This window comes from Syngnathus leptorhynchus, chromosome 5 (assembly GCF_054491065.1).
Source record: "Syngnathus leptorhynchus isolate UIUO chromosome 5, UIUO_Slep, whole genome shotgun sequence".
Taxonomy (NCBI): domain Eukaryota; kingdom Metazoa; phylum Chordata; class Actinopteri; order Syngnathiformes; family Syngnathidae; genus Syngnathus; species Syngnathus leptorhynchus.
In genome coordinates this window covers 14,290,001-14,316,671 of record NC_141199.1, presented here as the reverse complement: position 1 = coordinate 14,316,671, position 26,671 = coordinate 14,290,001, and the positions used below count along the sequence as shown (strand labels likewise).

Sequence of the window (26,671 nt, the reverse complement as noted above, 5' to 3'; positions counted from 1 at the left end):
AAATTCAGCCTGTTAACTTCTAACCTGAATAAAAGGGGTTAGTTAAATAAGTCAATTTAAAACTAATATAAAGCCACTAACATTCACAGGGTTATGATTTTTGGGTAGCACGCACATTTGGGACTCTGAGTGGTGTCTATGATGTCATCTGTCTTTGATAATGTGTGACAAAGAATGAAAGAATTTATAATCCTCCTTCAATATAGACTGTTAAGTATCAAATAAGAATATCAGTTCCACAGAAGACCGCAAAGGTAATTTGAGAGACGCTACGGGTATGTAATGATAACGTATTTGTCGGGTATACAGTAGTGATTCGGTCAAAAATGTGTCAAGTTCTGCTGCCCATGAAATACTTTAAAAAAACGACTCCCAACACCAACCAGGCTCAAGGATCATTCCCTCAAACTGAACTTTTTGGTTAAAGCAGTCATATTGGCAAATATTGTGATTCATAATTTGGCTTTGTCCAATGTTTGTGTAACAGGTCCGATTCCCTTTTTTCAGAACTTCACAATTAGGTTCACAAAATCTTGTCATAAAATAAATTGTACATATCAGAGATGCTAATAAACCAGCCTGTATATATCCTGATCCAGATGAAGGCTCTGAGCAGATTACATTTGCATGGCAACACAGAATCTGAAATTTGAATTTGTAAATTAAAAAAAATCAATTGAATTACAGGAAACGGCAGCCGTGATACAAGCAAGTATGGCGAATAAATTCTTCTTGAATCTTGAAGTAATGTTTATCGAGACGCATATATTTGAATGCATTTTAATTTATAGACAATTTATAAAAGAAAATGTCACCAAATGACGTCGAAGCGAAGATGGTCAACATTTTGCCCAGACATTCATTGCAAGTGCGCCATAGGATCAGGCGGTCAACGGTGAGTGGGCGTCTGAGTTCCAAGACCACCTGCATGTCAGGATGTTTACATTTGTCACAAGAGACTGTTTCTCCAATGAATCTATCCTCTGTCAAAATGACTTGATTCCCCAGCAATCAGGACTCGAAGCTGCCGTGGTGAGAAGTTTCACGGACGCCTGCCAGCCATATTTTCATTTCCTGGAATGGGCAACCCGCATCATGCAGCTGCCCCCTGACATGGTACAAAACTTTAATATTTGTACTTCAGCAATGATGAAGACTCTACAGAGGTTTTGGAAAGTTAGAGCTACTTGTTGGTTATTGATTATTGCCAAGGTGTACTAGTAAAACAGTTTTTGAATTTACATTTAATAATAAAGATAATCATCAATGTGATGTCACAGGTTATGTTGATGATTTCTGACAATTGCCAATGATTTGACATGAGGTAGGAATAATATGATTCGGCCTCTCTTCTATAAAATTAGCATTTTATGTTTTCATAAATTCAACATTTCTCGCAAAATAAAATACAATTCATGGGTTATGTTTAGAATCGAGAGGCTGTTAAATTGTCCGTAGGTTTAAATGGTTACCTTGTGACATACTGAACATATAGCTAAACTACTCTTAACAACAATGCGGTTAAAAATAATCCCTAATTAGGTCCAAAAAAAGGACGACCCAACTTTTTGGGTTATTCATTAAACCCAAAATATTGACGAACCAACCAATCAACCCCCAAAACTTGGGTTGTTTTGTGACCTCACCCTCAAACAACAACAACAACAACAAAAAATAGTTTGTAGGTTGTTCATTTGATGAAACGTTTCAGGTTTGATCAAACGTTGGGTCAGTCCCTAGGTTATCTTTGAGCCTACTGTTTTCAGAGTCATTACTGGGAATAAGTAACGATACTAAATAATTATGCATTGATTCCAACTGTAGGTTCACTAACTTTACAAAAATATGAAAACCTTATGACCTGTGTGTGTGTGTGTGTGTTTGTGTGTGTAGTTTGTACAGCTAAGAGAATTCTCTGAACAGATGTGTGACATATTGGAACATCTGTTGCTAACCTTAGCAAGCAGCAATCTCATCACTTTGGACGAGTCCGAGCCTGACAAGTAAGCCTGTGAACACACAAACAAACACACAATTACATTTATGTATACCAACAAATACAATATTTGTGCTGCAGACAGAAATTCACCTTAATTGGTTGACCTGACTAATAAACATCATCATACAGATAAATGAGTGTCAACTTGATCTATTGTAGCTGCTTCTGCTTTCCCTCGTCCCCCCAGCATGTCTCACTTCTGCACGGGCCGCATCGTGCTGGAGCAATTGAGGCTGAGCGTAACGACGTTCCGCTACTGTGAGCCGACGCCGTACCTGGCCAGAGTCAACACCGGCCTCTTCAAACGCATGCGCTGGAATGTGAATCGACTCAATTGCTCAAAAGATGGCGAAAGCAAGCCTGAGACAGAGTAGTGAGTTTTTTCTCTTGGCTTACTTTTCAACTTGAATATTATAACAAAAAATATATATTCTGCTCAGCTACTACCTATGCTACGAGGAGAGTATTCCCAACTTGCACGCCGATGGTGACAACCCGGATTCCAAAGTGGTCCGGATGTGGTCCATCGGTCAGTGGATTCAGGTCCAGCCTGACCCCTGCACAGAGACCATCTTTGATTGGTAAAACATGACAATTAATTAATTATATTCAGTCATATACAATGTGTAATGACATTTTGCAATTTTAAAGTACTCACCTGTAATTGATAATATTTTGTTTTCCTCACGAAACATTGACAGTATTTTACAAATAAAATCATGACTATGTTAATTCTGCCATTGTGTGACAAGGCATGTATTTTGTTCAGGGTGCTGTGTGAAGTCCCCGAGGGCGCCTTTGAGAAGCTCCTCTTCATGGGCAGCCAAGAACCAACAAGCTGTACAGCTACAGAACACCTGCTGCAGCTACTTATGTCATCCATGAACTCAGCAGCACTTTTGTAAATATGCAATGATTTGAAACAGTGACTTTAATTCATTACAAGTAGATTTCAGGCTTTTTTTTTGCCAGGATGTTTTCTAATTAACATAGAAAATTTTGTTTATGTAGCAATTGGGCTTAAATGCTGAAATTGAATTTAAAATATGCTGAATTATTCTTGGACCGTTGAATGTGGACTGGGTTGCATCAGCCAATTCATGTGGATGAAAATATGTAAAATGCTCCTTTGGTAAATATTCAATGTCACGAGCAGGACTCAGACGTTGTGTAAGGGAAGAGTCAAATGCATTTTAAAAATATTGGTCACAAGAACAAACGGTTCAAATGATAAGTTTCAAGGTGGTCAGGGTGGTTTTTAAAACCACTTGAGTCACATTTTGTATCACTGTTAAAATAAAAACGACATTCTGGAATTCATGAATATATATTATATATAAAAAAACATTTATTTACATTAAACCTCACCTTGAAATAATTATACACAATCACAGATTTATGGCCTTGGGAAAAGAAGAAAAAACATTTAAAAATTACGAGACATTCGCCTTGATTCAGTCAATAAATTAAAAACACATGATGGGTTCCTCATTTAGCAATTGGGTGCAAATAAAATCCAGTGGGATAAACCTCGGAACCACAAAAAACAAAAAAAAAAAAAAAAAAACAACCAATTGACCTGCTTGGTTAACTTCAGACATACTTTTGGTAGCAATTCCAAATCCAGCTTTGTATTTTTTTTTGTTTTTTTTAAATCACATCAGATTTTTATAATCATTTGTCATCCTGTTAAAGAATTAAATTCAGCTACAAGTGTGATGACCCTTCCTGGAAAGAAAACATATCTACAAACTACAACGCATGGGAAAAATCCAAGATTTTATAGGTAAAATTAAAAAAACAACAACTAATGCGCCAAGAATAAAAGTCAAGAAGACATTTTAAAATAAATCCATGTCAAAATACAATGTATTTATAGGGACAAAAAAATATTGATTTCCTTCATTAGATTTAATTCACAAACACATAAGACACTTTTAGAAGAAAAACTACAAGGACTCTTCCCTTCATGAAAATGAGTGCAACAGCTCTGATATGAATCGAATCATAACGTAGCTCAAACTGAGTCAATTGCACCGACGAGTGACTTCTGCGACCGCATTAATTAATGAACCATTGGATGAAACCACAACTTCTTTCCTAGTGTGTTTTTTGTTTTAGTCAATGATTTTAGTGACTAGTACAGTAAGTCCACAAGTGGTGCGAGTAGTGGGCTATTTTCAAGTAAGACAGACATTCAAATAGTGCACTGAATTGGAAGTAAAACCACATGGACCTTCAAAAAAAAAAAAAAAAAAAGCTTTCATATGAACACATAAAAACATAAGTAAAGCATCAGTGCCTGACTGAAACGTTAACAAGGGGAAACTTTTACAAATAAAAAAAATGCTCTTAAGCTAGATGCAAAAAAACCCAACTGTAATTTAAGAGAGTCGTTTCCAGTGTATTTGTATACTCGTAACACCCAAAAAAAAAATATTATAATCCATTATATGTACATCTGTGGCTCAGACATTCAGCATAAAGGGATGTCCAGTATAAACTTCAAATTTGTTTACGTTCAGTAATCACGACATGAGCTACCCAATCACAACATCTCCTCGATGGATGTTCAGCCAAGACGAAGAAGGTACGCCAGAAGTCAAGTAAAGAAAGAGTGCGTGAGCAGTTCTCGCTAGCTCCAGTGATCTCCTACAAATTCCACACACAAAACTAAACAGCTGACCCCTATTTGAATATTAGTGATGGGTCTCCAGCTCCACTACTGTCCAATCTCCCTGAGGGGAGCTTCCGGTGGCCTCCGGGGAGAAGCTGCTCACAGAGGTGACTGTGGCCGAGGGAGGGCTGATGGGAGGTAGGAGGCTGGGCCACAAGCTGCTCTCCAGTGGGCTCAAGGTGCCACCCGCCCCTCCTGGAAGAAGCAGCAGAGAGGAACAGCCATCTCTGTTGAGTAGCAATGTCTGATTGATGAGCTGCTGCACCATGTCCACTTTGGCGCCCCAGTCCAGGTCCAAGGGGGCCGGGCGTTCAGGGGAGGAGGAGGAGTGGTCCTCATTGGGACCCCTCAATTCCGCCGACACGGTCCTTTTGCGATCGGGACGGCGGATTCCGTCCGGTTCTTCGTCGCTGCTCTCCAGAGCTTCGTAGATGGTACACAGGCCCGACGAGGGGGACAGGACCACGGTTCGGGCGGGAGGCGGCTGCTCCTCCAGTTCTTGCTGCCACTCCAGGATCTGCTGCCTTTGCTTCAATTCCGACTGTTGCTGCAGAAGTTGCAATTGCAGCTCCTGCCTCTGCGCCTGCTCTTCAGCGGACATTTTGCACTCGCCATTGACAAGGTTGACTTCCCCAGAGAGCATTTTGCCAACCTGGTCAGCCATTCTGTCATCCTCAACTTGTTCCCGCTCATTCCTCTTGATTTCCTCCTCCGCCTCGTCTTTCTTCTTCTTCTGTTCCTCCTCCTCTGTCCTCTTCCTCTCTTGCTCGACACCTTCCAGGGGTTTGCTCTGCTGCTCTCGTCGCTGCTGCATCTCCATCAGCTGCTTCTGGTGCTGCTCCAGCCGTCGCAGCTGGGGGCTGAGCACCTGCTGCCCGACCTTCCGGGGCGGCAGGTCGGCACAGGTCAGACGGGCCATCGCGCAGTGAGGGTCCCCCTGGTGGTGGCCTTGATATTGCGAGCTGAGGCCTGTGTGGGGAAAAGTAATTAATGTAAGCAGAATGAACCATTGACCCTTCAAAAAAAAAAAAAAAAAAAAATGCTGTGTCAGCCAACGCAACCAAACAAGCAAAATTGCTTCGGCTAAAATATACTTGCAATGTGGGCAGAAATAGTTCAGATTTCAAAATAAGATGGTGAGTAAAATTGTGAAAACAGTGCAGAAATTCTGGAACAAGAGCAAAAAAAATGTGCAAACCATTTTTTTTTTTCTCCCCCACTCATAAACACCCAGAAAACACAGGTGGGTGTGAATAACAACAAAAAGAAAAAGGCAGCCAAGTTCCTGTATATGCAACCAGCCGAGATCACCCGTGAATTCAAATGACATGCAGAAGCTCCTCATGCAGTCGTGTTCATAAAAAAAAAAAAGCGTCGCGACTTAATAATAGCTTGGCTTTAGACTGTCAACACAATAAAGCTGGGGAACCTTTTTAGGTTTTATTCAGTCCTCTTTGGTTCCCCACCCCTGCAATAGAGCAACCTAAGCAGGGAGCAACCATAAATGATTAAAAAAAATAAAAAATCTGTGTTGAACCCTGATTCCACACATCAAAGTCCTACAGCCAAGCTATTCAGCAAACCTGAAAAAACATGAGATGGAAATTAAAGTCAGTACGCACCAGTGACATGCTCAGTTGAAAACTTAGGGTGACTTAGAAGAGTGCAGATTTTTTTTTTAAGTAGTCAGTGGGCGGCAACACACCTAGAGTGACGAGGGGATGACTCCTCTTTGGGGGGGAGGGGAGGGCAAAGAGTTCAAACGTTTACCAAGGTCTGCTGTTGGATTCGTGGCATCCCGAGTCTGGTCGATATCTTCCTTAGGTGAACTTGGGCCGTATTGCAGCTGACTATGAGGCTTGGATTGGTGGAACTCAAGTTGAGCCAATACGGAATACCCCTTTTTAAACAAAACTATGCAATGAGTATGAAATCATTATAAAAAAAAAGGTATCTTTATTTTAAGTTTCATCGCTCAAAGACTGATAAACAAGGGTACAATAATATACTTCATGTTAAAGTGCAAGACAGACACGGAATGGGGTGTGGGGGTCGAAGGAAGAATTCCTACATTGACCCCAAAAAACAAAAGAAAAATACATAACACCAGTGCACCAATGAGTCATCAATAGCATTGGGATAAATAGGTCTCGGGATTGTTATCGATTTGATCCAATTCCATCTGAACAAAATCAATGGCGCCTTTTGAGGGCATTGATAAGCGCCAAACGGAAATTGCTATTGCACATACAGGAATGTCAGCCCACGTATGTTTCGTCAATAGGAAAGCTGTCGTCGTCCCTTTTTCGGATTCATCCCTAGACATTTGAAAGGACAGAACACAGAGACGGACAATTTACTGTACATTACCTGCCAAAGAGTTGTCAGTCTTTTCACAGATGGTCAAATAGTACGGAGGCTTGGCGTCTTCTGCCTTTTCTTGCGTGGTCTGCAAAGCGCTCACAGCCTGCGCTTCGGCCCTTTGCCCTTCTTCCGTACAACGGCACTCCACGTCGCGCCGGGCTTGCTGACAGAGCTCCTTGGATTCCTCGGGAAGCTCCTCCAGAGAGAAGATGCCCGGGCTCTTGACGCAGCCCTCGCCCGCCGAATGGGCGTTGGAGGCCGTGGTTGCCGAGTCGAAGCCGTAGGACGCCAGAGAGGTCGCGGAAGGCGGGGTGGCGTCGTCGGTCAAAGCCGTCGTTTCCGACTCCTCCACTTCTTCCACGGTGGAGAGGCAGCGTTGTCCGGGGGGCTGGACCTCAAAGGTTGTGTTCTCCTTGCTCACGGGCGCAGTTTCCAAAGACTCTTCCAGCAGAGCTTCGCCCTCCGTGTCGCTGGCTTCGTCCTCGGTCACGGAAGATGACGAAGGGTTGGAAGTGAGAGCGTTGACGACGCCTCTCAAAAGCTCGTCCGCTGGCGTGGACTGGGCCTTGACCTCCTGGTCACCGCTGGCCATATGGACACCCGCATCAGGTTGGGGAGAGGTGAGCGGGACTTCTTGAATTCGGGGACTCACTACGCCAAGTTCCTCTGGGGTTAGAGGAAATGAAGTCGGACGTGGCGCCGCAGTACACTGTTCCGTGCGCACCTTGGCCCCATCCTCAAGCTTGGAAGACAAAGAAACATCTTGGTTTTGAGGATCTGAGGTGATTTCGAGGCAAGCCTGAGCGGGGGATTGGGACGGAGTCTGGAAGTCTGCTTGCAGGGGGTCCACCAGTGGGCTCACTGGAGCGTCCACCAGCCTGAGTTGGGAGACCAGATCAGTGAGCTGCTCCACTTGAGAAGGTTGAGCTTGTTCTTCCCAGGGCTGAGCAAACGGGTCGGGTCGTTGCCACGGAGCACCCGGTGCAGACGGGAGCCGAGGAGGCGGAGAAAGCTGGACCAACCTGTTCAAGTTGTCCAGTCTGTCATCTTCGGCAAAGTCGTCCTCGTCGGCGTTCCCGTAGCTCTCCAGTCCGCTCTCTGTTACTGCCTCGCTGGCCATCTCCACGTCCTCGTCCTCTTCGTCATCATCGGCGGCGTTGTCGTGCCTGCGCCTCTGCAGCTCGTCCGTCTTTTCAGAGCCCACGTCCATGTCGCACACTCTGTCTTCATCGTCGTCATCGTCGTAATCTTCCTCCTCCTCGTAGTCATTAAAGGGGATATCGGGAACCTTTTGGAAGTCCGGCGAGCCGGCCGAAGCCCCTTCCATGTCCATGGCTCCTTTGAGGCTGCCCTCTCCGAGATCGTCCATGCTCTCGGTGCCCTCTAGGACGCCGGGGGCACTCAACTCAGACGCCCCCTGCTGGCTCCCGCTAAGCGAGTCCAACTCAGCCGGGAAGGCGCCGCCGGCCCTCCAAGCGGAGCCGCCGACCGGTCCGGCCGACCCGGGACGTGACTCCTCGGTGGGTTGTGAAGTCCCGCTCATTTCGGAAACTGAAACCAGCTGACTTGGCTCCCTTTCCTCTTCCTCTTCCTCATCATTGAGATTACTGGACGGAGCTACCCGAGTGATGGACTTTGCAGCTGTCTGCTCTGAGGACACGTTAGCAGACTGACTGGGTATCTCCGGAAGAGAGGCCACCTTGGCCGATGGAAGCTCAGCGGAGGTTGACTCCTGCTCTTGTTGAACCGAAGGAGCATCGTTCTCAATCTCCTGCTGCGGTGGAGGTATTTTCGATGAAGCTGGAGTGAGCGGGCTGCGTGGAGGAGAGGACGCCGCCGAATGGCTTTGAGCGCTCACTTGAGGTACCGCTTCTATTGGAGGATCCTGAGTGGAGGCTTGAGGCGGGACCACTTCTGGAAGAGTAGATGTTTCTTGGGGTACTTCTGCCACCGGGGTTGCCCTTGTTACCGTTGCAACAGCACCCCCTCGTGTCCGTACAGAGGGGTTGCATTTGGAAGTCATCTTCTTGACGCCGGCACTGAAAGGTAACACCGCTTGAATAGGTTTGCTCTCCTGCTTGGCCAGCGGTGTGCTGCCGTTTGTGGATTTGTTAGCTGGAGATGAATGCGGGGTTCTTCGCAGGGGTGCTCTGCTTGCCGCCGGAGGCTTGGGAGAAGCCCCACTGGGAGGCTTTGCAGGACCGGGTTGTTGCGTTTTACTATGAGCGGCCCATTTGGAGGTAGAAGGCTGCTTTCCGCCGGCTGTAGGTTTTGAAGGTTCGGGCTTTTTTGCCGCAGCCGATGGCGCTGCGGGCCTTTTTGCAACTGCAGCAGAAGGTGGCCGATGAACATCTGGTGTCAACACAGAAAACAGATGATTGAGATCTTGGTTCAGCAGACATTGAAATATTATTTTAAGATCTCCCATGTTACCTTTCCTCACTGTGGCAGCAGAGGAGGGTGGCTGCATTGCTGTGATCCTGCCAGTAGAGGGTAGCGTGGTGGCTCTGGACGCAGCAGCTCTGCTACTTGCGGTGCTGGGCGGCCTGGACGAAACATTGTTGCCCGCCCTAGATGCGGATGGCGCCGATCGTGATCCTGAAGTAGCAGCCGCTGCACTAGTGGGCGCTCTGTTGGCAACGCTGCTACCAGTCCCGGGCGCAGACGCCAATTGAGGAGCTGAGGTATGCCTGGTAAAAAAACAATTGCATAGAAAGAGGCTTTGTGAATTTGGTGTACAAGTAGAACAAAACAAATAGCACACATGTGGGTTTCTATAATGGCCATATCTGAATATTAAGCAATAAGGAATCAACAGTGTTTTGTGTGACCTGTTTCAGAAAAAAAAATGCACTGGATTTTTCATTTGTACATGCCCAACCCCTCCGTAGAGCTTTATGGAAATAGGTTAAGCAGTTTTTGCATAATCCTGCCAACTCTGGGAGAGGGGGAAAAAAAAAGCATGTTTGTGATGAGGGAGAAATTTTTGAATCATCTAAAATGTGATTTAAAAAAAAAAAAAAAAAAAAAAAAGGCCATTTATAAATTACTTTTTTTCCCCCTCAATATCAATTCATTTTAATGGTGGCACCAAAAACCCTTTAATAAATGTAGTTAAGATCCTTTTTTCTTCCAAACGTGCACACACACTATCCACTAATGGTGGATGGGGGTGGAAGGGGGCGGAGCTGCTCTGTAGCTGGTGTATTACATTTCCTGGCAGTCGGGTTGAAATCAATACAAAAATCACAGTCCAATAGAATTTTAATGACAACACACCAAGGTCCTTTTGAGGTGAAAGTTTAGCACGGGGACAACGAGATACGTCATGTAATTATCACCTGAATCAAAATACAGTGATCCCTCCTACTTCGCGGGGGTTACGTTCCAGACCCAACCGCGAAATGGGAATTTCCGCGAAATAGAAACTAGATTTTTTTGAGCTATTCTTGGAAGATATTCTATTTTTATCGCTGACATCAACCAGCTCGCTGCTAGGGGACTTTCATATCAATGGACTGTGCGCTCCGCATTCATGCCTTAGCGACGAGACTAACAGTGTATTGCTATGTCCAGATGAAGGCCACCGCCGGTGGAGAGTGTTATATCTTTACTATTTTCCAGGTTCTGATGTAGCAAGCATGGTTCGGACAACGACGTGATGGGTACTGCTTTATTCCTTTCATCACAGTCAGTTCACTGGCCGTACATCGCGACACTGAACGTCCCCGAAGCTCCCCCTCCCACATCCGGGGTTTTCCCACTACGGAACATGAGTTAGTCCAAAATATACAACAGCGAGAACGCCCTGAAGTCACATGTGACGATAAAGTATACTGTACTGACTCTTTAATTTATTCATTTCACTTTTAAACGTAAGCTATCATTATTAAAGGAAAATGAAGAAACTCAAGTGGCCGCGAAACCTCGTGAAATGATGAAATTTCTGCGATAAAATAATTCATTTCCGCATTTTTGAAAACCCGCGATATAGCGAAGCCGCGATAGTTGAAGCCGCGAAGTAGGAGGGATTACTGTAATCCAAGGGACATGCAAAGTGACTTTCAAGAAAATACCTCACCAATTCAAGACAAAACTTTTTTTTTTTTTTCCTTCTTTCCCTCATCCAACAAAATGAAGCGATTGTCTGCATACCTGCTGGTTTTTGGAATGGCACCGCTGTCAACTTTGGCAGCAACATACAAGTACCGTCTCTGGTTGGTGGATGCGGTTGCTCTACTTGGAGCCACTAGCCGGAGAAATCAAATACACAGTTGGCATACCATCTAAAACATCCAAAAAAAAAAAAAAAAAAATGCTCAAATGATGACGCCACTCACCGGAGCTTTTGGCTCGAGCTGTGTCAACACCGTCAGCGGCCGTGCTCCGATTGAGACTTCCGCCGAGGGTCGCGGGCCTGCTACCATTTGCCGTGGTCGCAGCGGCGCTCGACGTTGTCCGAGAGGCGTCGTTTCTCGTGGGCCTCCGTTGAGCCACTTTGCTCGGGGTCTTGACGGTGGGCACGACAGTTGCGACACTCACCGTTTTTTTGGGTACGGCCCCCGCCGCACATGACTTTGCAGTCGAGTTGGTGTGCTTGGACTGAGACTTGGATCTCAGGGAATCTTGCGTTTTGGCGGCAGCCTGCTTTTTGGAGGCATCGGCTTCCGGTTTGACTTGAGGGTCCGGTTCCCCGTTCGTCTTGGAAGCCTCTTGGGGCGAACCGTCGTTCTGGGTTTGTTCTGGCAGGGATGCGGCCTGCTCTATTCCGTGGTCCGGTGACACTGAGGACTGTTCGGCTTCCGTGGCTTCAACTTCAGGCTCTGTGGTATCCATGGTAACCCCATCCGGTTTCATCCCCCCCCAACGCTGAGGTTGCTGCTGTGTCTTGCTAAAGTTTCTGCAAAGAAAAAGAATTCATCTCAATGATCCACCCTTCGTACTGTTAAAAGGAAAGCCCATTTATGGTAAAGGGCCTTTGTGGAATTTAGGGACAGTCTGGAAAAACAGGAAGTGAATAAACAGAGATGCCAAGAAATCTCCTCACTCTACAATGAAATGATATTCCCCCTAAAAGCCGAACATTGTAAGGAATAATAAATATTGACGCTGATTGCTGAAAACAAAAACTTAATTACTTTTGAAACTGCTCCAACAGATTGTTTTGCTTTTTTGCTTACAACCACGCACGAGTGCTTGGAGGGAATTTGTGTCAAGAGAACAACCAGCAAAACCGCATTTGGCTGTCTCTTTTGTTTTGATAGTTCATTAGAGCAATATGTCGACATTTGTGGTAAGCGGTGCCAACAATTGTGTCAGACATTCTGGAGGACACAGCAAAAAGGGAAAAATGCTTCAGACAGTGTAGGCGGCAACTGTTTTTATGGATCTCACAGGTGGAAAAACTTATCCATGATACAAATCAGCTAAAAAGTCCTTTAAGGAGTTTTTAAGGTGTCAAACTCATTTGTCACGGGCCTCATCGTAATCATCCTTTCCTTCGATGGGTTATCATGACCGTCAACGTCATACCTGATAAGCAGTATAGGCTACACAACAAACCGATGAAGAACTACTTTTGAAATAAGAGAAAGTAAAAACGGTTCTAATATTTTGAAAAGATGAATGGTAAGAAAAATAACTAGCAATACTTCTATTTTGTGAAATAAAGACAGTCTGTAATTTCAATATACACGTGGCGTCGACGCACATTTCGCCGACGTGGGCCGGATAAAATGATGTCTCGGACCGTATCTGGCCCCCGGGCCTTGGGTTTGACACCTATGATATAGCCACAAAATTGACTGACCTTATTAATATTTACATCTGGTTGCTTCAATAAAAGTCAATAAATCTCTAGGTGGATTTTTTTCCCCCCTTGAGGCAGTTTAATGACATTGCGCTGCCCAGACATGTCAAGCAGTGCGTGACAAAATGGGTCACTTTTAATATGGTGTCTACTACAAGCTGAGAGGGATTTTGTAGCCTTACAGCGTAGCGGGGATTTTGGAATGCATTGTCCAGGCTGCAGAACAGGAGGGGGGGGGGTGTTTATACTTTTTATCTCTCCATTTCATCCACACCACTATCACAAAAAGAGCATGGCCGACCGATGATGTATTAGTTGCCATGCCGATTGTTTCCATGTGGTAAAGAATTTGTACTGAACTTGTCTAGACGCTGAAAGACTGCATGCGCTCCACAATGATTAACAGCAAAATGTGACAGTTGAGCTGGCAGGGCGTCAAGCGCAAACCGCACCCACTCGCATTCCAACATTAGCGATTTGCTCCAGCCTCCCGAGTGGCAGGTGTTGCTTTCGTGTGTCAATAAGAAGGTCGGAGAAGGATTTCCAGGTCAACGGGCATATCTAAAGAATGTGCTTGTTTGATGCCAAAATGTGATTTGCAAAGAGAATAAACAAATGACACGCAGCTGATAAATACCTGCAGAGCCAAACAGTCAGGTTTACATGGAGCCTTGGATAAATGAAGCTGGCTTAGCAATATTAAACATTAACAGAATGCTGTGTGATAAGAGGCCACACTGGCAGGCTGATCATTAACTTCCATCAGTGTGTCATGCAAGCCATACTATAATAACAATACTAGTCAAAATCATCAAACATGTCTCAGTTCCAAGAAGTAGGAAGACGTTTGTGCGTGTAACAACTTAGAATAAGTGCAAATTGAGCACATTCAGAATTTACTGGAATAACAAACAACTGTCAGGAGACACTGAGCACACGCATTCTGGAACATGCAGTTCCTTCAAGGGAATTTCAGGAAAAAAATGATTGAAAATGTCCTCGAGCCAGGAGTAACGGGATATTAATGGACTCACTTTTCTTTACAAACAAAAGTGTGCCCTGTGCAAGCAAAAAAAATAATTGATATTTAGTCCATGCTGCAGGCACCACAATATTTTGTTGTACTCGTGGCTAAAGAACACCAAAACAGTGAATAACTGGATTATTGTATCATGTGGACAGATGATCAATGGTTATATTTGCAATTTTTGATCATATTTACAAACAAAAAATATTATAAATGCTCAAAAGTAACAAAGCTCAAAAAGCAACTAAGGACCTCAAGATGGCCCTGGACAAAAAAAAAAACATGTCCCTGATACTAAGTGTTAAGAAAACTACTCAAACATTTATTGTGGCAGTAAACGATTGTTAGTTTCAGTTTCATGACAGCATATCAGTTTCTGTGTAATCATCATAAACTTTGTTTGGAAAAAAAAACTACGGTCGATTGAAACTAAAACAGCACCAAACCTTGCCGCCATGGGAAGACGAGGTGAGCGAGAAAACAAAAAGGCTTTGTCAGCATCTGCGTGCATTAGGCCAACATTAAGAAACTATAAGGGGGGGGTGGGCTCATTGTCTCTACACCATCAACACTAAGGCGTGGCAGTGGAAGGAAAGTGGGGGGGGTGCTTTTTTTTGACTGGATTAACTGGTGCAACTGGATGGAGAGGGCAGCTGGCGAAGCTTGTCAGTCGAATGCCCCGAGGATATAAAAAAAAGACGGATGAGACCGAAATCAATGCGGTTGATAATGCGCACAACCAAAGATTCAGACACTCTCGGCAAACAAGAGTACACACAAATAGTCAATATGAGGTTGGCGAGCCCGAGAGTCTGATCGGGTTACAGAAAAAGGTGAACCGAGGCCAATCTCTGCCCGACACACCCATGATACCGAGTGCCCAAATTTTGGAAAGCATTGCAAACTCCAGCGTTCCAAAAGAGACCACTAATTTGCTAACTTAGCCTTATCAATAATTATCTGGGCCAAGTCTTGCAGTCTGAGAGCCTTTTAAAAAAAAAAAAAAAAAAGTGCAGTGTCAGCACTCACCGCTTAAATCTAACGGGCAGGGAAGTGCTCGCTCCGAAAGAAGCGTTGACAATCTTAAATTCTCATTAGGACAAGCAAAGCGGGATGAAAAATGATAAACAGATGAAGCAGATCAGAGAATTGGAATATTCTCTCGCCAAAAGGAACGGGATGACTGTTCCTTATTATACTGCATTGTTCCAAACAGCCTGCAGGTGTTTCCTTTGTTTTGTGCTTCTTTTTTCTTTTTCCTCTCCAACCACAGCAGATAAATGGAAATTGCTCTATGTAGAGCAGATTCGGTTGCTAACGTTGCATTCGATTGTACATCGCGGCAAATTATGAACATCCCATTAGATAAATTAATACCTCTTTGATAAGGCATGGTTACATCATAGGGCTGAAGGAAATGACTCGGTAGAAAGACATTCAAAGTCTATTTTGAGAATTTTGCATTTGTGAAAAACCAACAGATTTGGGATTTTTCATGATTTTGGAGTGACCGCTACAATGGAACTGCTTCTATCCTTTGCAGATCTCCGTAAAGCCAAACTATGGCAATTCTACACACAAGTTGCATTTCATCTTGAGTGAAAAATTATGGTTTGGGGACTAATTTACTAATTGCCAAATACTGACGAGTCAAAAAGAAGATTTAGCCACGGTAAGCCATAGAGGAAACATTGGCATCGACAAGGCTTAAGTGACCCTCGTAATAGGACACACAAGTGTGGCCAAGCAATTGAAAATGGGCCAACTGTGTGTGTGTGTGTGGGGGGGGTGAAAGTCCTCCTGAGTCATTCACACATGGTTTCACATCCCCTGGCCAAGTAAACTCACACCTCTTGGTGAATCAGGCAGGACCAAAATACAAACATGATGTAGCCCAAGAAGCCACATGACTTGACTCAGATTCTGACAGCCGTCAAACGCTACTTGTGTTTTTTTTTTTTTAAGAGGGAGTTTGGTCATTTCGGGTTCCAATCAATTGATCTTCCAATAAGTGAAGAAGTGAGCTGCTCCATGTGGAAAGTACCTTGAGAATATTCCTGATCCGAGAATCGCATCCAGTCAAGTCTCCCTTGAGTGCTTTCACTTGGTGCACATTGTTTGGAGGGACGCATTTGTTTGGTCTAAATTGTTTGGCCTCAGGCGACATTTTAATAACACCATTTGTCGCTTAGTGGACCTGAAGGCCCTATTGAAGCCTTTAGAACGCAATTATTTAGGGGCACCGTTGTTACCTTCTGTTGTGGTTCTAATAACGCAAATGCTAAATCATGCAACAAACCATCAAACGCCACCTGCCAAACGAAAGGATAAGGAAGATGAACCAACTGCAAGAAAAGCCGCCCCATGGAGCACAGTGACAAGCTAGCGTGTCACATCATTACACCCCAGCCTTTAAAAGCGCCCCGACGAACCGTTTTACAAGCTCTCGGCAAGCCACAAACTCGAGCAGAAGCGGCTTAACTCGTAGCCATAGTGCTTATTTAAGCTTAATTGAAGAAAAGCAGGACAAGACGTAACCGACGTGGTTAATTGCGCTTACCTTTCGGGCCGGCGGCTCGTGAAGAAACACACAGTCGTTTCTTTGGGCGGGCAAGACCACACAATAAATGACGAAGGAGCGGTCAGTTTATCAGCCACGGCGTAACAATAGAGACGCCGTTGGTCCCTCCACGTTTAGGCGGCGGCAGGCTAGCCCAACCTCGCTCATAAAAGGATGCGGCCGGAGCGAGAGAAGGGGGGGGGGGGACGAGGGGGAGGAGCAGTTGTCTGAAAAGGGGAAGCGTGGTGGCCTGTACAAATTAAATCCCCCCCGCGGACCAATCAGCGAACGAAACCGGTGTTTATGCAAAGAAGCCATGACGTCAGGAGTATAGATATCGCGGGATTTCATGTGATGTAGCTTATCTTGTATCTACTTCCAAGGGGAATGTGATATTTTGAATATTTTTTGTAAATTTCAACCCCAAATCATAGATGCATAACAATAATTTAATATATAATAAAAAATATATAAAACAGTCAAAAAACAATTTTAATCATTTTGTCTATATTTCAAATCCTTTCAAACTTGCCTGTTTAAGAATCATCTCTAAAAATAGTACAAAGGGTTTTTTTTTGTTTTTTTTTTGCAAGGGTCCACTTCCCTATGGTACAAGGCCCACAAATGCTACTGCTGGGTGAATGACTTGTTGTGTGAATGCATTTCTTCAGCTAAGCTGCAGCTGCTGCCTGCACAATGGACATCAATGAATGGCCACGCACAAAGAGCGGTGCAACAACACACTGGGATAAAAAAAGAATAGAATGGTATAAGACTTAAGTTATATTGGAAAAACTCTTAGAGGTGGTTGGGCTTAAAGAATGCAGCCATTTGGAAAAGTGCGTGAACCTTTTAAGAGTCTGGCAGTTGTTTCATTATTCTCAACAATGGGCCACGTGACAGAACCAGTGGAAAACCCATAAACTCACATTTGTCCCCTCAAGATTTATAGTTGAAATGTTCCTCTTTGTCCGTGTGTGTAGAGAGAGACATACTCCGCTCCTTTGATAAAGCGCAAATTATGATTTGCAGGCCAGGCAGGAAGCGGGAAAGCATCTTCAGAGCAGTACATAATGCATGATTTTAAGTGGTGGGAAGAAAATGTTAATGCGCTACATTATCAATAAGCAGGAAATGACATCATCGTATTTGACGGCATAATGAAATTACACTCCTCCGAAGTGCAGCACTGAAAACATTAGACAACTGCATCATAGCAGACATTTGCAATGCAAACCTTTGACTGCTGCAAATGTCTCAATTGTCAGCTTTTAAAAGGTGACTCACTAGCGCTCTCTTTTGAAAGTTAAGAGGAGGTGGTACTGTAACTGGAGCCGATTGTGTATTGTGATGTCATATTCCAAATGAAACACTGAAGGAATTCTTAAAATTATACAATATTTCGGTTTGCATAAGTGGTTTGGATGGATGGATGGATGGATGGATGGATGGATGGATGGATGGATGGATGGATGGATGGATGGATGGATGGATGGATGGATGGATGGATGGATGGATGGATGGATGGATGGATGGATGGATGGATGGAATTCATATTTCTCACAACTTCAAAATATTGAACACGCATTTGATCCATGGCACTTTAATCAGCAACATGTGTACAAGACATCATGTTTCTAGTAGTTAACAATTTGTTGAATTGTGATACATTGTAGAATATTTGTACCGTATGTGTATAAAAAATGTGTCTGTGGTTAGGGCACGTATGGAAAATATCTTATATACAGATAATATAACAATATATTATATAGACTTGTATAATATATTATTTAAGGCAAAATTTCCAACAGGTTTCTCAGTGTTATACTTAAACAAGTCATTGGTTGTTTTAGTATATGATTGAATAAAAGTCAGGAAAACGGGAGTCCCCTTTGACAATTGTGCGTTTCATGCGATACAAAACATCATATAAAATAGCCGTAATGATGACCAGGGTAGACAAACAAAAAAAATATTACAAGAGAACCACATAGTAAATTGCTATACATAAGTTGTTGACCTGTTTGGCTGCTTCAAGTTGGGTTTTCTAAGAGCTCCAAAATTGTTTCTTGAAGAAATCTTGTGTCAAAATTAAGAACAGTTTCCTTCGTTTTGGTATAACGACCGAAAACCAAGTGCTGCATTAGACTGTGAATACATATTGCAAAATCTATGATATAGAAAAATGATGCTGGTGCAGCATAAGGGAAGTGCTACCTGAGATTCTCAACTAACAGAGTAGAAACTTATTTAAATAAAGAAATCATATTTGGGGCTTTGAAATTTTCATAATGCAGCTGCATCTCAAATCTATTTTACCAGTTCAATTTAAAAAAAAAGTTTAAAAACTCAAAATACATTATACAGAATTGTCAAACAAATCAGACAATCCTTTCAACATCAAAAATGTCTTGAGTATTTTGAGGTTTTTTTTTGTTTTGGTAAACTGTAAGCTAAAATTATCAAATGTTAGGGCTCTTCCACTCTGTGAATCCAACTAAAAAATATGAGTTTTACTATTGAATAAATCAGGGACATTTTCAGGTGAAATTTAGAATTTTGGAACTGGATTTATTAAGTGCAATTTTGATTTGGTTTTATTTGTTTGAGTATTTAAAAATTTTTTTTTTTTTTTTTTTAAGATACACGTGTTCTCTAAAGCTATTTTTTTTTCCAAAATAGTCTGCATTGCAGTTTTGCTTATTGAAAGTGTTTTGATAATTAAATGCTTCAAATAGTGAGTTACTCCTTTTTCCTTAATACAAATTTTAAAAGAATAGGGACAAAAAGTCTCAAACGAGGATTCTGGTTCCCCAAAATATAAGAACACTTAACGGGCATACCATGTCAAGTGGCCATCCCCTCCAAGGCTGCAGTCAAACTGGATCCGCCCCAAAGCTTTGTGCGTGTTGATGGGCCTGAGGCTGAAATCTGCTAAAAAAATAGCAGGTTTAAAAAAAATAAAAATAAATCAACAACACTGAGTTGGCCTGACATCGGGCCATGAAATACTACGTGTGCTTTCATCCTGCACAAAGCGGCTTGTTCCTGAAGAATTCACGACCAGTCCGTTCGTCATCGGAAATGCTAGTCCAACTGATTGAATTCTCCTTCTTCAGTCAAGTGCTGGAGAGGAAAAAAAAAAAGGGGGGGGGCTTGTCCTCAATTCACTAGCAGGACGTCCTCGTATGTTGTCATTCTGGCGGAAATACAACAGCATGGTTACTATTAACACACAAATGTTTTAATCATCAACAACAAGAAAAGCGTGCGCTTACCGGTCACAGCAGCAGAAAAAGGAGCACGGCGACGTTTCCATTCCCCTGAACTTGCCGGAGCTTGGCGCGTCGGTGCACTCGGCGATGAAGGCGTGCAAGTCTGTTATGTGGATGGGCTCCTGGGTTTGATGCTGTACCACAACATACAGGAAACAGTGACGTTTGCATTTCCACTTCAAGTTCCCGGAATGTTTACTTTTTTGCTAGCTCCTGATACAAAAAAAAAAAAAAAGGTCGCAATCCAATCTCACATTGTATGTCATTGAACACATAGGAGAGTCCTTTTCAAAAGTCCAATTCCTAGCATAATTCTATATCCAAAATCATTGTTGAATGATTCAAATGTCAGAGTATTCAGTTTGACTCAGGCTGGCTTTTCTGGTCTACCTTAATGGCCTCGTAGGCGCCGGTGATGAGCGCGATGAAAAGCGACAGCACCATGTAGATGAAGAGCGAGATGAAGGTGTACAGGTACACTTGGCTGAAGAGCCACACGAGCGTGCTGCTCTCCTGCATTCCCGAGAAGGTCACGAACATGTCGTCGCCGTTGATGAGGGAGAAGAGGCATTCGGACACCATGGACAGCGAACGAAACTGCGATACAAAGCGCGCTCTTATAAGACACTTGCAAACGTGACCTTACGACCCCTAAGGACAGCCCTTACGGCCGCCTTGTTTCCCCTATTAGTGAGGCTAATTAAAAGGTGCGGTACCTTCACATGATACGGTCCCAGCACGATCCAGCCACAGAAGCAGTAGCCTAAATATATGACGGCTACACAGCAGCAGAAGCGGATTACGTTGGGGAAGGCTGCTCGAAGAGTCACGATCAGGATCTGAACCATGACATCATAAAGTTTTTTTTTTTTTTACTCGGTGCAAATCGCGTGACAAAGCCAAGTAGCGGATGCGCAGCTTACGTTGTATTTCTGGAAGAAGGTGAGGTAGCGAATGACTCCCACCCACACCAGGAGGGTGGAGGTACCCAAGAGGATGCCGCATAGATCATAGGAAGACATATTCTGTCGAGTGAGAGGAGGGAAAAGATTAACTTTGTGACTTCCAACCTAACATTTGACATTTTTGCTCACCTTGGACTCAATGCCAATCTTGATGACGCTTCCGGTGATGGTGAGAATGTCGCTGACGATAAGGAGGATGTACCAGCCGTTGATGAACTCCAGACGGTCTGCCCAGCACACTTTGTGATTTAGGTTCTCCTTAAAGAACTGCACAAACTCCTGATAAACCACAAATAAGCAGTAAGCAAATCGTAGACCCTTTTTGAGGAGTACTTTCAAAAGAATTTTTTGTAACCTGTTGCAGAATGATGCCTCGCAGTATGGAGCGCCCGCATAAAACCAGCGACAGTGTGCACACAAGAGCCACGGCGACATCGAACGCCACACGGGTGTAGTTCTCAGCTGGGGATTCAAATATATATAAAAAAGGAAAGGTGTGTGGGGGGGTTGGTTGGATTTGAATTGGTAAACTTTAATAAAAGTGCACAAAATAAAATGATTTGGATCTAAATAAATTATCTGAGTGGTTACAAAGTATACTTAAAAAAAAAGGATCTCGTGCTCACCCTGTCCGGACACGCTGGGGTCTTTGCACTCCTTTATGGAGGCTTGATTCTCCAGTCGTATTTTCACTTTGCCGCTGTGAGCCTTGTTGTCCAGCACGATCTAATCGACACATAGCAACGGTCAAGTCACCTCCACGACTCGTTCAGAAACCGAGCGGGACAAAATGGATGCCGTGTTGCTTCAGACTTGAATTTTTTTCCCTTCTTCAAATGATCTACGGTAGTTACTGGCTGTCCAAAATGAGGATCATACAAATTGAAAAAAAAAAATCCATCTTGAATCTTCTATTTGAAAAAAAAAAAAAAAAAAACAGCAAACATTTGTTTTAATCACGTTGCTAATTAAAGGTGCCTTAACGATAAACAAAATTGTATATATAGGTGGACTTATATGTCAAAATATATAAAAAAATAATCACTTCATTAAATTGTATGATGTCAAACATGCTTAACGTAAAAGAACAAATTTAATCGTTTATAAAAATTAATTGAACTCTTTTTTGTTTTATTCCTTTAAAATCAGAGTGCGGAACAAATGAAATATTTTATGAAATAAATTGAACTTTATTTTGTTTTATTCTTTTAAAATCAGTGTGCAGAACAGAATCAACACACAAGTACTTTTCTCACCTTTATGTAAAAAGTGTAGCAGTCAGGGATCTCATTATTGATGATGGTCTGCACATTGATGGCCTTCAGCTGAAACTCGATGGTGACGTTAATAAACCTTAAGAACGCAGGGACACAAGTTGATTCGCCCAAACAAAACAAACAACCAAAAAAGAAACGACCCGAAAACACGCAATCCACATGAGCTGGAGCGTGCCTGCTGATAATAAACGTGTCGAACGCCGCCACGAGATACGATCTTTGCCGTGACGGAGGAGACCGACGGAATACTCGAAAGCCATGTGAAAAATGAAGCCTTACTTGTGGAACTTGAGTGTAAAGTTCTTGTAGGAGCTGGTGAGCGGCGCGCGGGGCACAGACAGAGGGTTGACTCCGACGCAGTCTGGGCAAAAGTGAAGTCAATATATTAGATCAATTGTGTGTGTTAAGTCGGTCCAAAAAGATACGAGTGCCCTGCGGATGGACATCATAATTCAGTATTATTTGATTGCTGAGAATTTGGTCAATAAATCAGCACCACAGAACCAGCAAATCCAAAATCGTACATGGGTGGGCTTTGCATTGTACCTGTGATGATGTGCGGGTCGATGCTGAAGGTGTCATTGGCGGGGTCGATGCGGCCTCTCTTGTAATACTGCTGACAGAGGGACAGCGCGCTGCCGTTGACGCCAACGCCGTAGACGTAAGCGTAGCGGCCTACTGTGGTCTCCGGCAGGGCCAGATACTGCAACGACATTAGCAGTGATTCAAATTCCATGACCCTAGGTCAGACTTTTTGTATATCCACATTTTTTTTTTTTAAATAAATTGCAAGACTAATCTCCGCCTTTATATTCAGTACACGGAGTTACCTGGTCCACAGCGTAGAAGATGTGCTCGTAGACGTCTCGTTGTGTGTAGACTGCAAAAGAGCTGTCCGACGACTCGTCAAAGTCTTTGAGGAAGAGATACTTGAACGTCATGGTGTTCTCCTCTTTGAAGGTCACCACCACTTGGTTGCTGAGGCCAAACAGCACCAACTGGAGTAATAAAAGGGGGACAGGTGTGATGGCGGATGACAGAAGTGAATCGATAGTTTGGTACCTGAGCGGTGACAATGATGATCTTGAGCAGCTGCAGGATCAGCTTGTAAGGTTTACGACCTTTAGCGTGGTATTTGTCACAGGGGCTCATGAAGAAGTACTTCAACTTCCTGCGAATGGCTTCCTCGTCATTCTCGGCGCTCACCCAGTGGCCCGCCGTGGCGCCGGTGAAATGGTGGTTGGCGTGGTTATCGAAGCAGTTGCTATCCAGAGGCTCGTGGTGTTCCCCGCTGTCGCCTGTCGAACCATAGCAGCTCAATAAGGCGGGGTGGCTCTCATGTTCTGGCAAAAAAAAATTAAAAGAAACAAACTTCTCAGTAATTCAGACCTCCACCAAGGCCTAAACAAGAAACGAGGAAATGTGGACTTAACATTTGATCGAGACCCAGAATTTTACTAAATGTAATAAGTTCTTATTACGTGAGGACAACGAGTGTTTTGGGTCACCTCCGGACAAAATCCAGAGACGCAAATTCAGCAGTATTCTTTTTGAGGTGCAATGACCTCTCCATTGGACCAAGTATGCCGTAGCTCCAGAAAGATAATAATTAGGTAATTAATTAAGTCCCCTTCAAATAAATAGTTTTGTAAATTTCTAAAAAGCAAGGTTACAAAAAGAACATCATCGTGAATTAAACTCAATGGCAGCATATTGTTAAAACACACACACACACACAACAACTATAAAGCACAACTTTTGAAATGGTAATGCTGTGAGTTAAACTGATTACAACTTTTGTTTGAATTCCTGCCCACAAAGAAGGCCAGTCATGTTTTATCCATGTCACATGGTTTAAATCATGAGACCCACAGTCGCAGGGCCATCCAGCATCATCTGGACTAGCAAAAAAAAATAAAAAAATAAAAATTCTGAGCTAACAACATCCAAATGCAGAACACACACAACGTGCATCATTTTTTTTTTATTATTTAGGGTGTCATGAAGGCAAACAAACTGTTGATTCAACTTCCTGGATGAAAATGAGAAGTGTGCCATTGAGTGTGATACGCCGCAAACTGCAACTGACTTTCCTGATATACTTTAGAACAGAAAAAAAAAGTCAGAGGACAAAAAGAACTAATCCATGGCTGGTCACTTATCACAAATGTTCAATTGAGGTTCTACTGAGTAAATAAAAATGACTCTGAACACGAGAAGGGTGCTGTGTGGAGGTAGTGACAGCCTTTGCGTGCCAGCGGCACAGACGAGAATCCGAACACTTACTATTTCCTGCAGACAAAAGGGAAGGAGGTAGAGTCGATGGATATCTGCCATCAGGGGAGCGTGCCGATCGTCACGCTCCATGAAGATTGGACAAAACAAAACCTGGGCGCACGCCATGCCTTGACACACACCGAGTGTAATCCGCAGAAATATCTGACTCTTCGGGTTCACGACCGTCTGCGGAGCGAGGTCGGAAACAGCGACCAGCGCGGCCTGTCTGTCAATCAAATAGGTCTACAAGCGGTTATCAGTGCTTAACATCTCGTCTGGTGACGCCAGTGGCCAAATACTAGGTTGCAAAAAAGAGGAATGCACGGCTCGAAAAGTGGTGACTGGCCCATTCTCTTTCTAATGAATTCTGAGTCACGCGTACAATGATCGTTTAGAAAGTTAGACTTAAAATCTCCAGCCTACAAACAATTTTTAAACGCATAATGAACAAACGGCAAACTTTGCGCTCCCTCCCAATCAACACTGTTTGAAAGTTTTGTTTTATTGGTACCCAAATACAGTACTGGAAAAGTTTTCAAAGTGATGCAACGCAGTCATGAAACAAGACATCATCCATTCATTCTTGGCACCAAACAAAACATTTGAGTGACAAACTAATTAATAAAGAAAAATCTATTTTAATCTACAGTGGCCCACATGCTTTTAATCTACAGTTGCCCACATGCTTAAGTGAAAATTCATGTTTATCCTTTTGTTGTCAAATTAAATTTAAATACGTAAAATAGCATTTGGCAATGTCAATGAAATGTAGAATAAATAATGCTCTCGTTAGAAAAAAAAATGTCATTCTACACGATCGCATGCATCATTTCGATCTCCAATTAATTCATTTCACACATCACTATAAAATAATGTGTCTCATTGGATGAATTGAAGAGATGCGGGTTGGGACGAATTTAAATATAAATTTGAGAGCATGCATACATTTCTTTTAACACACGAACACGACATGACTTATATAATGATGCACTTAAGCATCACGTCAGTTCAGAACAACTTTCAGTCTCAACGTAAACCACTAAAATAAGCAATGTAAAAAGGAAATGAAAGTAAATCCAACGTATCAACTTGGATGACGAGGCGGTCTCGGTAATACCGAATCGGTTTTGTCAACACAACTTATCCAGAACGAGAAAGCTAAATAAGAACAGACTATAACATTGTGGACGACCGAAAATAAACACAACAAAACGTCACAACATATAATGATACAAAAAAGAAAAAAAAAAAAACACGAGATCGGTACAGTCATATATTGACAGTCCAGGCACAAAAAAAATAACGCAAAAGTATGTCACGAGGAAGCGGTCGGTATTACATTACCTGGGCAGTCATGCTGTTCCATCGCCGACATGTTTATGTTTTAAAATATAGAAATAGATATATTTAAATCCGGCGACAAGTTGTTTACTCTTCGTACTGTAAAATTATGTGAAGAATCTGATAATAGGCGATCTGCATCCGGACTCGTTTCCGGTCTCGGATCACGTGGCTAGACATCACGTGACCAAACGGGAGTTACCGACGAAAAATCGAACAGACTGCATTATTAAATTAAATTATCACCAGTGTAAAGTGAATTTATTGGTTGTTTTTACTGATTTCTTTTTGTTGTTCTATTTATTTGCCTTGAATATTATTCAAATAAATACACAAATAATATTACATTTGTATGATTTCTTTTTGTTGCTCTAATTATTTGCCTTGAATATGATTTAAATAAATACACAAATAATATTACACTGTATTGTTTGAATATTCATTTTTGACTGTGTGTTATATTTTACTTCATTAAATTGTTATACATTATTGTAGAATATAACATGTACATGCCCTTATGTGCTTTGGGGTCATGTGTGTAAGCGATCCCCCTCCCTTCTCTTTGTCTTTCTCTCTCTCTCAGCACTATCAGGATAAACTTGGAGGGATGGACTTTCTCTTGATGACATTGTGACCTTTGTCATTTGCGTGGGGGCAGTCGCTGTTGAGCATATGATGCATCTTTCTGTTGGCCGAATCGATATTTGTAGCCACGTACTTGTCCTAAAGGGCGCAAGTGCATACACACACAACCAACTGTGCCTGGAAACATTGTAAACTCCTTTTCTCTTTTTTTGGGGATATCTTTTATTCATCTAAACCAAGATGGCGTTTTTTCGAGTCGCACTCTTCCTGTTGGCGTCATTCTTCTACTTCACTCTAATATCAAGCAGGCCGGCAGGTATGTTTTGGTTATCTACTCTTTTATTTGATTTTGAAACACATTATTAGCATCCCCGCCACACAGTGAAGAGGTTATGGGTTCAAATCCAGCTCCAGGCTTCATGTATGGCGTTTGCATGTTCTCCCCATGACTTCTTGGGATTCCTCCAACATTCCAAAAACATGTATGGGAGGCCGATCGACCTCTCCAAAACAAG

General features: G+C 42.9%; 4 protein-coding genes across 9 annotated transcripts in view; 2 read left to right on the top strand and 2 right to left on the bottom strand.

The window, feature by feature from the left end:
* The first annotated feature begins 163 nt into the window (after positions 1-163).
* Positions 164-4,540, top strand: LOC147057122 (UPF0575 protein C19orf67 homolog). Of its 5 annotated transcripts, none has more exons than XM_085912743.1 (8): positions 210-275; positions 688-712; positions 792-895; positions 1,009-1,116; positions 1,894-2,003; positions 2,187-2,372; positions 2,440-2,580; positions 2,769-4,540. In XM_085912743.1, the coding sequence occupies exons 3-8, from the start codon at positions 809-811 to the stop codon at positions 2,902-2,904; spliced, it is 768 nt and encodes a 255-aa protein (XP_085768869.1). In that variant the 5' UTR covers positions 210-275; positions 688-712; positions 792-808; the 3' UTR covers positions 2,905-4,540. The 5 variants fall into 5 exon arrangements, with proteins under 5 accessions (XP_085768870.1, XP_085768872.1, XP_085768869.1 ...); XM_085912745.1 differs by having other exon boundaries at positions 217-254; XM_085912744.1 differs by lacking the exon at positions 688-712 and having other exon boundaries at positions 164-275.
* Positions 3,339-16,644, bottom strand: prr36a (proline rich 36a). Of its 2 annotated transcripts, XM_085912724.1 has the most exons (7): positions 16,437-16,644; positions 11,381-11,940; positions 11,196-11,289; positions 9,474-9,730; positions 7,047-9,392; positions 6,382-6,406; positions 5,231-5,645 (listed from the first exon to the last, which is right to left on the bottom strand). In XM_085912724.1, exons 2-7 carry the CDS (start codon positions 11,895-11,897, stop codon positions 5,366-5,368), a joined length of 3,519 nt encoding a protein of 1,172 aa, XP_085768850.1. In that variant the 5' UTR covers positions 11,898-11,940; positions 16,437-16,644; the 3' UTR covers positions 5,231-5,365. The 2 variants fall into 2 exon arrangements, with proteins under 2 accessions (XP_085768849.1, XP_085768850.1); XM_085912723.1 differs by lacking the exon at positions 6,382-6,406 and having other exon boundaries at positions 3,339-5,645.
* Positions 16,645-18,023: 1,379 nt separating this feature from the next.
* LOC147057120 (mucolipin-1-like) lies at positions 18,024-25,722 on the bottom strand. Its single transcript, XM_085912867.1, has 14 exons — positions 25,575-25,722; positions 23,016-23,296; positions 22,784-22,951; positions 22,500-22,656; positions 22,233-22,314; positions 21,933-22,029; positions 21,303-21,402; positions 21,032-21,138; positions 20,806-20,955; positions 20,635-20,736; positions 20,428-20,550; positions 20,102-20,308; positions 19,715-19,845; positions 18,024-19,635 (listed from the first exon to the last, which is right to left on the bottom strand). Exons 1-14 carry the CDS (start codon positions 25,603-25,605, stop codon positions 19,599-19,601), a joined length of 1,773 nt encoding a protein of 590 aa, XP_085768993.1. The 5' UTR covers positions 25,606-25,722; the 3' UTR covers positions 18,024-19,598.
* Positions 25,723-26,253: 531 nt separating this feature from the next.
* pglyrp2 (peptidoglycan recognition protein 2) overlaps positions 26,254-26,671 on the top strand; it is a 3,807-nt gene continuing 3,389 nt past the window's right edge. The window contains exon 1 of the mRNA XM_085912815.1: positions 26,254-26,472. Within this exon, the coding sequence (XP_085768941.1) occupies positions 26,397-26,472 (76 nt within the window). The 5' untranslated portion in view covers positions 26,254-26,396. The remainder of the gene's footprint in view (positions 26,473-26,671) is intronic.